General features: G+C 40.7%; 1 protein-coding gene across 1 annotated transcript in view; it reads left to right on the forward strand.

Moving 5' to 3' along the window:
* Positions 1-10,789: 10,789 nt before the first annotated feature.
* Positions 10,790-13,639, forward strand: part of VIPR2 (vasoactive intestinal peptide receptor 2) — a 51,809-nt gene continuing 48,959 nt past the window's right edge. Inside the window, exons 1-2 of the mRNA XM_042888627.1 lie at positions 10,790-10,881; positions 12,933-13,035. Coding sequence (XP_042744561.1) covers positions 10,828-10,881; positions 12,933-13,035 — 157 coding nt within the window. The 5' untranslated portion in view covers positions 10,790-10,827. The remainder of the gene's footprint in view (positions 10,882-12,932; positions 13,036-13,639) is intronic.

Here is a 13,639-nt window from a genome sequence, read left to right on the forward strand (position 1 = left end):
TAGCTTGATAGTGTGATTTCATGTCCCCGTGTCTTTTTTTGAGACAGAGTACCAGCAATTGTTTAGTATTCATCTTTATGCTACCTACAAGACTCTCCTGGAACACTGTTTAAAAATTTGTGCCGTATTAACTTACTGCCAGTCTTCTCTACCAAATCATTTTTACATGAGAAAATGCACACTGTAGTTAGCAGCTCAGTTCTTTCACTTCAGAATTCCTTTAGAATCCTCTGGGAGTGGTTTCATTACATATCTTCTACCAAAATCTTGATTTTACTGAAGCACTGCTCACAAGGAAGGATCTGCCACGGGGAGCTCTCCAGACTCCTCCATTGAGATCACAGCTGTAAAAAACCTGTTGGTTTGTTGTTTTTTTTTCCTATGGGTTATCTTTTTTAAAATGTTGATGTATCTTGATCCTCTATTTGTTGTACTGAGGCTCTGGCAGGCTTGCTGCTTCTGAAATGTTTGAAAAAGGTTTTATTAGTAGTATTGTTACCATTTGGAAGTTCATCTCTGGTCCTACTTCGCTTGTTCATGTGCATTCCACAGAATTTTATGATCTTTCTGGTTTTCCTCATTTGGGCTTGGTTCTTTCTTTAGAAGCTTCTCTGTGTTTTCTATTAAACTCCCCAGATTCTTTTTGTTTATGTATCTCCTATCACAATTCAAATACACCGATATCTAGGACGTTCCTAAAGTCATTACAGATCCTTTAACCCATAACACAGAAACACATTGTTGAAGATCATCCGAAAAATCTGTCTGTACTTTTACAATTCCATGAACATATGTTGCATCTTATCATTTCATGGCCAATCACCTTCTTCTCCAACTTTGTGCACACTCCTTGAATTTGATTATTCCCTTATGCATCCTTTCTGCAGCGTCATGTCTGCATCTTTTTTCCCAACAGCATTAACATAATCAATGCACTCAGACCTTGGCAGAATGGCAAGCCTTTCACATCTAGAGTAGCTACAAAAAAAGCAGAACATACTATTCATTTTCAGAAACACTTTTTTTTTTTTAATTTTCTTTTCAGAAACAACAGAAAAGCTCTTCATTTCCAATTCAGTTAGGTAAGTGACCTCTATGAGCAGTACATTCAAAATGAAGTAGTGGCTGTGACTGCTGTAGTCAAAATCATAGCTACTATGTATTTTGAAATCCAGATATTTTTTTTTCAAAATCCAGGTATTTGTAATTCAGATAACCCCTTAGCATTATGGTTAGCTTTATGGCTTGGCAAGTGGGAGTTGGTTAATGATCTTAAAAAGCTGCTGAGAAAACAAGACTGAAATGACTGCTACATGCTATCTAGTGTCCTGAGTGGATAGACAGAATTGCAGAAGGTCAGGAGACAACAGTAAACTCATGCTCTCACGCATGAGTTGATGATACTTCGAATCTGAGCCCTGTAATTCATCATCATATTACAACCAAAATGCAAATCAGAGGCAGTGGGTGATGAATAGCATTTAAGGGACAGAACTGCACCAAAGACTTGTAGGATTTGAGCCGGGGGCTGTTTCAGTAACAGTAATAACATCTACACATAAGTTCAGCACTGTGTGAAAGCTGATGTTAGCATTTGATCTACCTCTCATTTGATCAACCTTTCATGTCATCTTCTGTTGCTGTGCATTGAAATACTTTTAGTGAGTAGATGCAGTTAGTTTAAGTATAATGTAATTTGAAGCTCATTTACTTTGAGGAAGTCCATGTGATCAAAGCTCTGGGATGGAGGGATGAAATTTGTTTTACAAGAAAATATATCAACATTAAAGGTTTGTTGCCATGTAGTATATGCAAATGCATTTAAAAGAAAACAAAGAGGACAAATGTAGAATGACTAGGAAGGGAACATTGTGCATGTTCTTCAGCACCATATCCTAACCTTATATAAAGTAATTTTAAAAAATAGTATATCCCCAATTTTTCATAATCATTGTCTAGGACATTCTGAACTTGTTCCTTTAGTTTTGGTTCTTGTCTTGTTTCAATTGCCTTGTGCCATGTCATTCTAACAACTGTGTAAGAAATATGCTAAATACTACCAAATTTAGAAAAATAGCTCATTACGTCCATTCCAGTCATTTTGTTCCAATGTAAATCACTACATAAGGTGCAAGGCAATAAAGACTCTGCATTGTACTTCCATAGCCTGACCCTAATATTAAGTCCTAAGACCAGTGAGTCAGTTTCTGTCTGGTATTTTGACATTTGCCTCTCACTAATCATTCTGCACAATTCCATTAAAAAACAGTATATATTAAAGCAGGGAAATGGCATCTCTTAGGATTAATTTCTAAGTTTCTAACTGAAAATAGCATTCTGACTAGGGAAAAATTGAACTAGCGTTTCAGTTCTGGAGATTGGTGTGTTATTTAATTTCAGGCATATTTAGTTAGTTAGTTAGTTAGTGCTTGTCTTTCCACAACATATACGGTGTCCCACATTATAGCTGTCGTAAAGGAGCTGTAGAAAAGGACATGACTTGTGCCATCATTTCTGTTTTGATCATAACCAAGTCAGCTATGTGCTCACCTAAAAAGAGCAGTGTGATTTATAGAACTTTAAGGTTTGGGCAGTATTTACATGATTCCACAGCCAAATGCTTGATTGTGCTCCCAGTTGAAGCCCAGGGACCGTTGCCACTGATCTCAAGGAGAACAGGGCTGGGCTGCAAATGCAGGGCTAAGGGGAACGGGACAAGAATTGTTTTCTTCTGAGAGCCCAATGACTCCAGTCTGAGCCATAATTCTCATTATCCACTGCAGCTCCTCAACCCAAGGATACTCAACACCTCTATAGAATCACAGCAAACAGGAAAGAGGCTTGTCTGTCACCATGACTGAGGGACAGAGAACAGCACAATCTCAACCATCATTCAGTCCCACTCCTGCTCAGTCACAGGAACGGCCTTGAACCTGGTCAGACTGAAGAATATGTGGAAATAATGTCCTCAGCAAACCTGGCACTACTATGCCACAAGGTTCATACTAGTTCTTCCTACCCTACTGGTTTTTTTTGTTTATCAAGTCTTTTTTTAGAAATGAATTCTGCCCAAGTAGGCCTTTGTTATTCACAAAGCTTATGAAAAGCTTAACATGAGCCCGCAGCGTGCTCTTGCAGCTTGAAAAGCAAATGGTATCCTGGGCTCTATCAGAAGAGGGGTGGCCAGCAGGGACAGGGAGGTGATTGTCCCCCTCTACTCTGCTCTTGTGAGGCCCCATCTGGAGTACCACGTCCAAGTGTGGAGCCCACAGTACAAAAAAGACAGGGAGCTGTTGGAGAGGTCCAGAAGAGGGCTACAAAGATGATCAGGGGGCTGGAGCAGCTCCCATACGAAGACAGGCTGAGGGAGCTGGGCTTGTTCAGCCTGGAGAAAAGAAGGCTGTGGGGTGACCTCATTGCAGCCTTTCAGTACCGAAAGGGAGCTTACAAAGAGGAGAGGAATCAACTCTTTGAAAGGGTTGATAACTGCAGGACAAGGGGAAATGGTTTGAAGTTGAGGGAGGGGAGATTTAGGTTGAATGTCAGGGGTAAACTCTTTACAGAGAGAGTGGTGAGGTGCTGGAACAGCTGCCCAGAGAGGCTGTGGATGCCCCGTCCCTGGAGGTGTTCAAGGTCAGGTTGGATGGGGCCCTAGGCAGCCTGGTCTAATAGTAAATGTGGAGGTTGGTGGCCCTGCACGTGGCAGGGGGGTTGGAGATGCATGATCCTTGAGGTCCCTTCCAACCCTGGTCATTCTGTGATTCTGTGATTCTGGATCCTGAATGGACAAAGGCATGTAAACTGCAGAGAAGAACAGAGTACACATCTGCTCCTAATATTTCATTTTACAGACATATCCCTGCTTACCTGAACACTTCTATTTCCTCGCCCACTAACACTGGCAGCCTGTGTCACAACTGCCCTGCTTCCCCCTGCTTTTCAGATGTTTACTATTTAACTTGGGCAACTAAAGTGGGTGGTATTGATTTTGTCTGTGAAACATTCCTGGAGGGGTTTGATTTGCCAACACGTATTTCTTTCCTTCTCCTATGTGGGAAAATTCCTCATACAACCATCAGTAATTCATCTCTGATTAGAGTGTCATTCAAATCATACTATGCTGGATAATTAGGCTGCTCTTACCACTGCTCTTTTTTATGTTGGAGATAAAAATTTTAGATTGTTTAGAAGTTTGATTATGCTCAAGATGAAATTTCCCCTTTCATATCTCCTGGGTAGACTTGAGTGAAGCAATAGAAACCAAGTCTTATCTTGATAAAGATACTGACATCTCATATCTCTTCTTTCTAAAATTCTTGCTTTTAATACAACAACTAGGCTGGTGGTTATTTGAAGTTTTTACACAGAGTATCCTAAATTCCTGAAGTATGCTGAGCTTCTGTCTTCCTTCTGAAGTATTTAAAAGGAAACAAGAAAAAAAAAAAAAAAACCCACACAGTGTAAAAAACATTCTATCCTAAAGATATAAATACTCATAATAAATACAACCTGCATACTCATAATAAATACAACCTGTATCTCTAACTTAATGTAACTGAATATTCTCTACAATCAGTTTTGATGGAAATTTTGATGGAAAGGCTTGGACTACTTACCACAGAATAGCACAGGGACTTGGAAAAGACTCGTAGAAAAACTTTGTCTGCTTTGTTGATGCACCCAAATCCTTTTCACTGCCTGGTTAAATTCTACCCTGCAATACAATTTATTTGCTGTCACTGTTAAAATGGGTGTCCTGAACAGTTACCTGGATATCAGTCACTACATTTATGCTCACTTCAAATTGTAGATAGAGTCAATGACTAATTCAGTCATTCTGCCAAATTTCCTTTAGCTCCTTCCCTGGTAACATATTTTACCTCAGATTTGTATTTTAGCAAGTTACTGAACCACGTACTCTAAAATCCTTAAGTCTTCATTTCGTTGCTCTGCACTTATTCATCTTTCTTTACTGTGGATTGCTAATATTATACACAACACTCCGGATGAGATCTGACCAGTCCCTTGTGTGTCACCCAGCCTCATTACACTTCTAATTCTACAGTAAGCATCTCTCCTGTATGTCCTAAGATCACACTTATTTATCACAGCCATTTCACATCAATACTCATATTTGTCAAACACTGACTTGAACACACTGGAGTTCCTGCTATTATCCTTTGTCTTATGGTTGAAAAACTTATTCATTGTTCTCTAGCATGACCTTCCATTTTGCTCTCTTAAATTTTCAGCTTTTTTGTCATAATTCATTTCCAGGTGATACAGTTTCGTAAGATATCCAGATCCTGACATCTTGAATCACAAGATGATTTTTTGTTGTCAAAAATTTAAAATATTATTGAAATTAATAAAGTAGGACCTCAGTTTGACCACCAAAGAACTGCACTGTTATCTCCTTTTATCCACCTATTTACACATCTACACTATTTGTCAGATCAGTTTAATCCTATTTTAGTCAAATAGCTTTTTTTTTTCCTCTCATTAAGCTCCAGCATTTCAGGTTTAACTAGCAATTTCTATGACACTGTATCAAATGCTTTACTAACAGCTATCTGGAATAAGTTTGATGCATTTTCTTTGTTTAGATGGAATGTTTTAGTAAACTATCAGATTCTATTTTTCATTTGCCTTCCCTTATACTCTTCTTTACTTTCCTAAAGACATGTCTGCTAGTCAGTCAATTCAATTTTTCTATAGTTTTTGAGTTTTGTTGGGTTTGGCTTTAGAGTTCTGTGCAAAGTTGATCATTTACTTTAAATTGTATCCCTCTTTAAAAAAAAAAAAAAAAAAAAAAGTAATAATAAGTAACCATTGCAACAACTCTAAACCAACTGGGACAATTGGTCCCTTGTTGCAGTAGAATAAAAATTACTTCTAATTTTCTGAAATGAAAATATTTCTTTACGTTCAGGAAAACTCATAAATCACCAATCAAACCTAGAACTTTGTAGTAAATCATATGTGACATGGTATTAGCCAAGTATTTTCCAGAATACCCACTGCCCAAATTATTTATTTTACATTAAATTTTTACAGTTTAAATACCAGATTCTACTCCCTCTAGCCATGTTAATATAACAGAATGCCCATTAATTTAGCATGTTCAATAGATATTAATAAAAGAATCTGCTTACAATGGAAATAGGAAAAATAGAATCCCCTGGGCACAAAAATTGAAAAGTTTTCTTGCACTGAAGAGTCATTTTTGAAATCAAAGAAGACTTGAGAGTCGTACAGATTTTAGGGAGAGAGTATGAAATTGCATAATTTACACTAAGTCTGTTATAGACTACACACTAAGTCTTCCACAAACAGCATCCCTGTGCTACATTCAGACTGAAGACTTCATTGTTACAGACACCTCCTTATGCAAACCAATTTGAAGTGAGTCCTGAAATCAACACAGCAAAATGAAGTCTTCCTTTTTTCCCCCTTTTTTATATTTAAACAACTTCTTTGTATTTCTAAGCTGTACAAACATATTTTTTTTAGTAGCCAAGCTACTTGCAAATTATAGAAGGATCTCTCCGGAGACTCTGAAGACTTCTTCATGTCACTGTTTTGTTGCTTATGTGAGTGTACTGTTTGGATATATCTGTTATGCTGTTATTGGTAAACTGCCATTTTGCAGGCCAGTGTGAAAAGAAACAAACAAAAAGCAGTTCATGGAGCAGTTCAAGCATTACCTCTAACAGACACGATCTCAGCTACAGCCTGAAGCTATAGTATGAACTACTATTCATGTCTAGAGACAGCAGGGCACTCCTGATGATGCTTAAGTACAGCCTTTCCTAAGAAAACTTTCCCTTCTGCATAGCACTGCTTTGTTTATGAAACAAGCACTGGGTTCAAGAAGTGATGTAGATAGAGAGTGACCACCAACGACTGCAAAAGTTCAAAATAGTTAGGAGGACTTTTCGAATGTGAACATCTGATGGAAGAGGCAGATTAGAAACGACTAAAGCTCCTTTTGTTTATTCAGAGAATCTGCATATTATATTCACCTCTGACAGCAACTACAGCATTTGGTACAGATGGTCACCTGTTGCACAGTAGCAACAATATGATGCTCTTCACAGGGCCACCAGCCCCTGGAAGCCTGGGCAAGGTTGTCAGTTCCCACAAGCATGAGCAGGACACAAATGGTTGGCTCCACTCAGGCACGGAAGTCCATACAAAGAAAAGGCAGTTTATCTATTGTGCTTCAATCGGTTAATTGAAACAGGCTCAATAATACCACGTTTTAACAGTTCAGAAAAAAATACTGATGTGATTTCTTTCATTTTCTACAAAATAAAAGCTCCTACCACTAGTACCTGAAAGGCACAAGCAAATTTTTCCTTTTTCATGGAAACCCTCTCTAAATACCACTTCCATTGCTAATGAAATCTTCCCTTACACATCTGCACTGCAGAAAACAAGGCCTAATGAAATACAAGACGACAGAACAGTGCACCGTGGGGCATTTAAGAACATCTCACAAAGACTTAGTGTGAAGAGCACCCCTTTTGCACTTTGACCTAGGTCTGTGTTCTATACTAAGACAAAGATCCCTCTGACTTCTAGAAAGTAGAACTAGAAAAACATACAATAGCTTAAGGTCACCAGTCCTGAAAGAGTCACATGGTCCAAGACAGCTTGTATGCATTTTGAGGAAAATCCTAAGTTTCTTTATACTGTTTGGGTATTTGGGGCAAATGTATGGTATGAATTCTGTAAACAATGTTTTTTAGATGGTTGAAGAAAAGAAAAACTTTCAAGCAGTGACAGCAAAGACAAGAGCATGATTTGTATATAGACATTTTCAAAACATCTTGAACTCCACAAACAACATAAATAAGGCTTCAGCAAAAAGGGGATCAATGTAATCACTTCAGTATGGAAAGCTGTCAGCTTCTCCATGTGCCTGCAAAAATCTGACCAGCTACTGATTGCCTACAGCACGTAACAGAGGTCTCTGAAGCGACAGTACAGAACAGAAAGTACTTGTTATTGGTACAGTAACTACTACAAATCTTTCTTCGTAGGCAGACTCTTCCAACATCTGGAATGCAAGAAAACTTTTCATCTTTTCTAAGTGTTATGGGAACAGAGAGCTCACAGGACATTGACATTAATCTATGGGACCATTATCTACATTGACATTAATCGATGGGACCATTATCTGTTGCTAAATTCCCATAATCATGTTTATTGCCCATTCTATACACCAGACACTGCTGATTCAAAGCAGTATCCAATTCAACCAAACTTTTTCACCATCTCCTTTGAGAAGAGGAGGAATTTCTCTCTCTTTCTTGGACTTCATCCTCTTCCTGCATGTCAGCTCAGTCTGTGCCAAGAGGGCACCTCCATGAAATCTCTCTAATCTTTCCTACAAATTTACCAGGACATTCCTGGAAATGACAAGTCTGCTTATGTTTATATGCTTTTTTGCTTCCTTCCTAACACTATCCACTCTTGGTTGCCTAAGAGTATCAGTCTAATTTCTGTATATCTCCATACATACAGCTGTTTTAGTTATTTTTTTGTTTCAATTTTTCCTCTACAGCTGCTGTGACAGTGCACTGAACTGTGCTATGTTTAAGCAAAAATAACTTGAATTACATTTTCCAGACTTCATCTGTGAATACTTTTTGTCCTCTTTGGACAAAAAAAGGAAAACAAAAATACTTAGCTATATCTAAATGAAAACATTAGTATTTGATGCATCTCTCTTTCATCTGTTGTCTCTTTCATGTCAAAGAGTCATTGGGAATAGTGACAGAAGCAATGTCTGGGAAATATCTGATAATTTTAATTTTTGTCTCAAAATGTTGACTCTTTGAAAACAAAATATCACAAAAATCTGACTCTGGACAATCTTCTGATAGAACAGACACAAGTTTCAAAACTTCTTTGCTAATTCCACAACATGTGGGTTGCCTTATACCCAAGATACAAATTTCTGTCATTCCACAAAAGGAATAACAATGACAATTTCCAAGAATGTTTCTACACAAAATGTTAACACTAATTTGTTAATTGGTTTTCCCAGGAATCTCAGCTGCAGCAGACTAATGAATCATTTGCTGAAAGAACTGAACGCTGGGTTTTAGTGTCTGGCATCTCTTATATCAGCTGCTGAGGCAGTTCTGCTGATGGACAGTCTGCATGACAGCTCTTCTACATAAGGGTCTGCTGTCCAGTTTACTGCTGAAGTATCTGAAGAGCCCTGAGATTTTGAAATTTCACTCAGAAACTGTATTTAATGACTATTTTCTTAGCAGGGAGTCATTCGTCACGAAGTGCAGTAACTTCTAAAGAAGTAAGGATTTTCCAAAGACTAGAAATAACAGTAAGACATCAAATTCTGTAATAGAGGGGAAAAGGTATTGAGATTGTTATTTTGGAATCCGTGATGGCTCTGAAGAAAGAACAGTCCTAGTTAGCAGGTGTCAACAACCAGGAAACCAAAGAGGAACCTCAGACTAGTCTCGGGAATCACACAATTACAGAATGGCTTGGGTTGAAGGAGACCTCAAAGATCATCTAGTTCCCAGCCCTTGCAATGTGCAGCTCCTCATTTCCAAGATGTTTGACCTGTGGGTCTGCCCCACAGGCTGAGAGGTATCGGCACAGGAAGGTTCCCCTCCACAGCAGCTGTTTTTGGTGTGGATACTATCTGACATTTCAGTTCACCTGTCACGTACAGATCAAATTCAATCCAAAGGAGGTACAATTTTCTTTTACAGTGAAAATCCTTCCACTGCTTGCTGATACGCCATCCTACAAAAAGTCTTTATTTCTACTTTAATATTTCCCTCTACTCTCAGCACACAGGTCATAACTCTGCTCAGTACAGCACGTAGTGTTTCTTCTTAATGTTATCACAGAGGTGATAATCAGATCTTTGTTATTAACATTTTTGCAAATGGATTTTAAAAATACGAATGCTCTCTTCAGCTTTGTCTCAGAAGTGTCCTTGGTTCTGCTTATAGCTGATTATTTTGGGTGGCCTAAGACTGTGCAGGAGTCTTACGTAGCCCGCTCAGTCCCTTTTAATATATACCATTGAAATTACAGCACATATAAAGACAGCAGAAAAACAAACCTAATTTATTCTCATTCTCATCCCAAAGCCAGCTCGTGAACTCCGTTTTTCTGTGGCAGCATGCATGGGCTCACACGAATCTCACTAAAATAAATATTCTACATGTCTTGTGAGGCGGTAAGGCTGCCCTGCCCCGGTCTCTTCTTGGCACATCCTACACCCGTTCGTGGGTTCGTGCTTTTACCTGTGCCCGCTGCCGGCACTCCGTGCGCCTGGGACAGCCACGAGGGCTGCTCTGTACGAGCAGAAGGGCTCCTCTGGCAGCAGGAGGCTGGCAGAGAGCGGGAACGCTGCCAGGAGCCCCAGGGAGCACCTGAAGGGCGCCGGGGGGACGTCCCGTCGAAGGGCAGCGGCTCGCACTTCTGGGAGGGAGCGGGAGCGGCGAGAAGAGGGAGGAGGAGAAAAGCAGAGGAGAGGGGTTGAGGAGTAAGCGGGAGGAAAGCGAGCCGGAGTGCAGAGGAGGAGCTGAACGCAGCGAGGCTGCGGGCAGCGCACAGTCGGGCCGGGAGCTGCCAGCCGGAGCGGGCGGCCGGCGGGGGCAGGCGCGGGAGCCGCCTACAGCCGCAGGGCGGCGGCCGCCCGAGGGGCAGGGGCTCGGCCGGGCGCCCCTCGGGCCCTATGGTGCGGCGGCGGGACCCGGCTGCTGCTCGCCGCCTTCCGAGGGGGCCCGCGGAGCGGCGCGGGGCAGCGCGGCCCGCCGGCACTCGGCTGGCATGAGGAACCTGCCGATCCTCCTCCTCCTCTCCCTCAGCTGGAACCTGCGGCGGGTAAGTCGGCGGGCGCTCAGGCGGAGCGGAGCAGGTGCGGGAGAGCGCCTCGTGAGAGGGAGTGCGGGCGCCGCGGACGGAGCAGAAGGGCGCTGCTCTGCCCCGCCGGGACCGAGGTGTTTCACGGGCGCTGCTGTAAAAATCAGCCCGAGTATGAAAACCTTTAAGGTGCCTTCCGTTCATATCTGCGTTTTTAAGCATTGATCCGTCTAATCCCTGCTTACAAACAACCTGCGCTTGGGAAAGCAGGGCGATGCACTTCGGTGACCGGCCCTGAGCGAGTGCCCTCGGCATTCCTTCTGGGGTCCTGGATGTAACAGGGTGCTGTCAGGCTGGAGCCCCCCATCTCCTCAGCCTGGAGAGGTACGTCTGGAGGGCTGTGTGCTGGGGCAGCTGTACGGTTTGGCACACGTTCTGTGTTTGAAAAGTGATGTTGCATTGCCTTCAAGTGCAACCAAATTGATGTTCTCAAAGTAATCTTCACTATAGATCATCGATAGCGGGAAGCCTGTACTTACTCCACAAGTGCCAGAGGTCGAAGATTTGCAAGTTTTCTTCATCTCAGTAGCTGATTTGATTTGCTCTTCAACTATTTAACGTTTCTGTGCAGTGGAACTCACCCTCCTCAGACTTGCTAATCATAACACTTTTTGATGCGTAAGAGATCTACTGAATGTTTGCAATTGGGAAAGCATTTTCTTTTTCTTTCCAAAATCTGTTACGTGAAAGGAAAATCTAGATAAGTCACTACGTTTACTCAAGCCTTCATTAGAAATAGGAGCTATTTGGAGAGCAGACAGTACATAGCAAAGTGATATCTTCAGTTTAACTCTGAACTTCCTGTGATAACTGCTGGAAATCCTAATTTAAGGATCTGGACTCCCTAGAAGAAATCTACTTGAAAGTGTAGAATAAAAATAGTCGTAATATGGTAAAAGGAGGTAAGGCTCTGATGTGAAATGATTAGTTTGGAGGAGAAGAGACATTCACATGAGTTTTATAGCAGCCCCTGCTGTGCTTATGGCCACCACACTGCATTCTAAATAGCTGTGCACCTGGCTACCAGGAGCCTGTGGGACAACAGGTTCTCAGTCCTAACTCTGGCTCCAAGGTTCTTGGATCTACAATCACATATTAATTAATTATTGCCATTATGAAAAGTTGTGTGTGATGAATCATAGGCTATTACCAGACTGTGCTATTGTCTCCTAGAAAAAGGAGGAAAGATCTCGCTTTTACTGTGGGGGTATTGTGTCTTTTCTTTCTACTGGATGACTGAAGTACACATACCGATGTTTTATTTCATTATGATCTCTGAAAATCCAACTGATATCAGCACAGTTTCCGGTGCCTTTTTTCTGTCTCCCATCTCCATCCCTGTCTCTTCCCATCAACATAAATAAGCAGAGCCAGAGCCATAAATGAATGAAGAGAATACAATTTTAAAAATAGGATTTTAAAAGGAAGGCTTTTTTCCCGTGTAGCACTTGCTTGAATCAAACAATCATGCTCTGAGACCTTCAGAGATAAAGTATACATGGTGGAAAAAGGAAGAAGAAAATCAAAATTTACCATGTCAAAGATAATAAAGGCTGACCAGTTTTCATGTTCTGTCACTCATATTGAAACTTTCAGCTTCCTGACTTAATAGAAGAGCATATGCTTAAAGAAAGATGGGGGGGAGGGGAGGAAGCAGCAAATGTGTTATTTTCCTGCTTCAGTTTAACCAATTGCTTTTCTGGAAAAAGGGAAGCACCAGCATTAGTGAATTCACTAGACAGTTAAGTATTTTTGTGTAAATGACAATTGGCTTTGGAATGCTACATGGAGAATCATTAAATGCTCTGGTGCATTACTTTAATATTTTGTTCTGAGAAGTCCTTATGTGAGAAGCCAAAATGGGCACTGACTGTGTGTGTAAAATGCCCAGCACATACTTGGTAAAAATAGCATCAGTTCAGGTTGTGGTTTTCACTATCAGTAGTTGCACCCTTCATAAAGCATTTTGATTTGTGTTTCAAGACCCTGGCTTCTTTGTTAATTTGACACAGGTGATTGGTGTCCATCCAGAATGCAGATTTCAGCTGGAGATTCACAAGGAGGAAACAAAATGCATGGAACTTTTAAAGCATGCAAAACCAGTGGACTACAAAGGTAAGAAAAGATGAACTATAATGTAGAGAAAACTGGAGTATCACATTTTTCTCTCTTCACCTTTTTTGCTCACTTGGTTGCGGTTGCCACATTTCTCTATATTGTGCATATAATTTCTATGTATTCTGGATCACATGCAGCTTTAGCCTTAAAATTGCAACTGGAGTTAGCGTATGGTGAGAATTGTGTCAGGCTGGGCATGCACTGGGTGTGATGCTGGATGAGAGAAAGTGTATGCTCGTGCTATGTTGCACGGGCAGAGGAGCTGTGTGCTGGTGGTGACAGGGAAGAACAAGGAACTGAGAACTGAGGAAAAGCTAAAAGCCTTGGTACTAAAGTCTCTCTCTGGAACTTGTTAAAAGTAAAATACTAGTGGTAGAATCACTGGGTTTAGCAGGCAGAAGATGATGTAGGCAAAAGATAACATTCACCCCAAGAAGACCACAGTCATGCAAAGGAAAAATTGGACAATAGTGTGACATTTAGAAAATTAATATCCTATGTTACTGTAGTGCTTTTACTTTCTTTGCAAATATACCCAATGGTAATTTGAAATTGAAAGGAAGAATTTATCTTTTATGTATTTTTTTTATGTTTGCATTTT

This window comes from Lagopus leucura, unplaced genomic scaffold (genome assembly GCF_019238085.1).
Source record: "Lagopus leucura isolate 7727_CA_CO unplaced genomic scaffold, USGS_WTPT01 Super-Scaffold_100157, whole genome shotgun sequence".
Taxonomy (NCBI): Eukaryota; Metazoa; Chordata; class Aves; order Galliformes; family Phasianidae; genus Lagopus; species Lagopus leucura.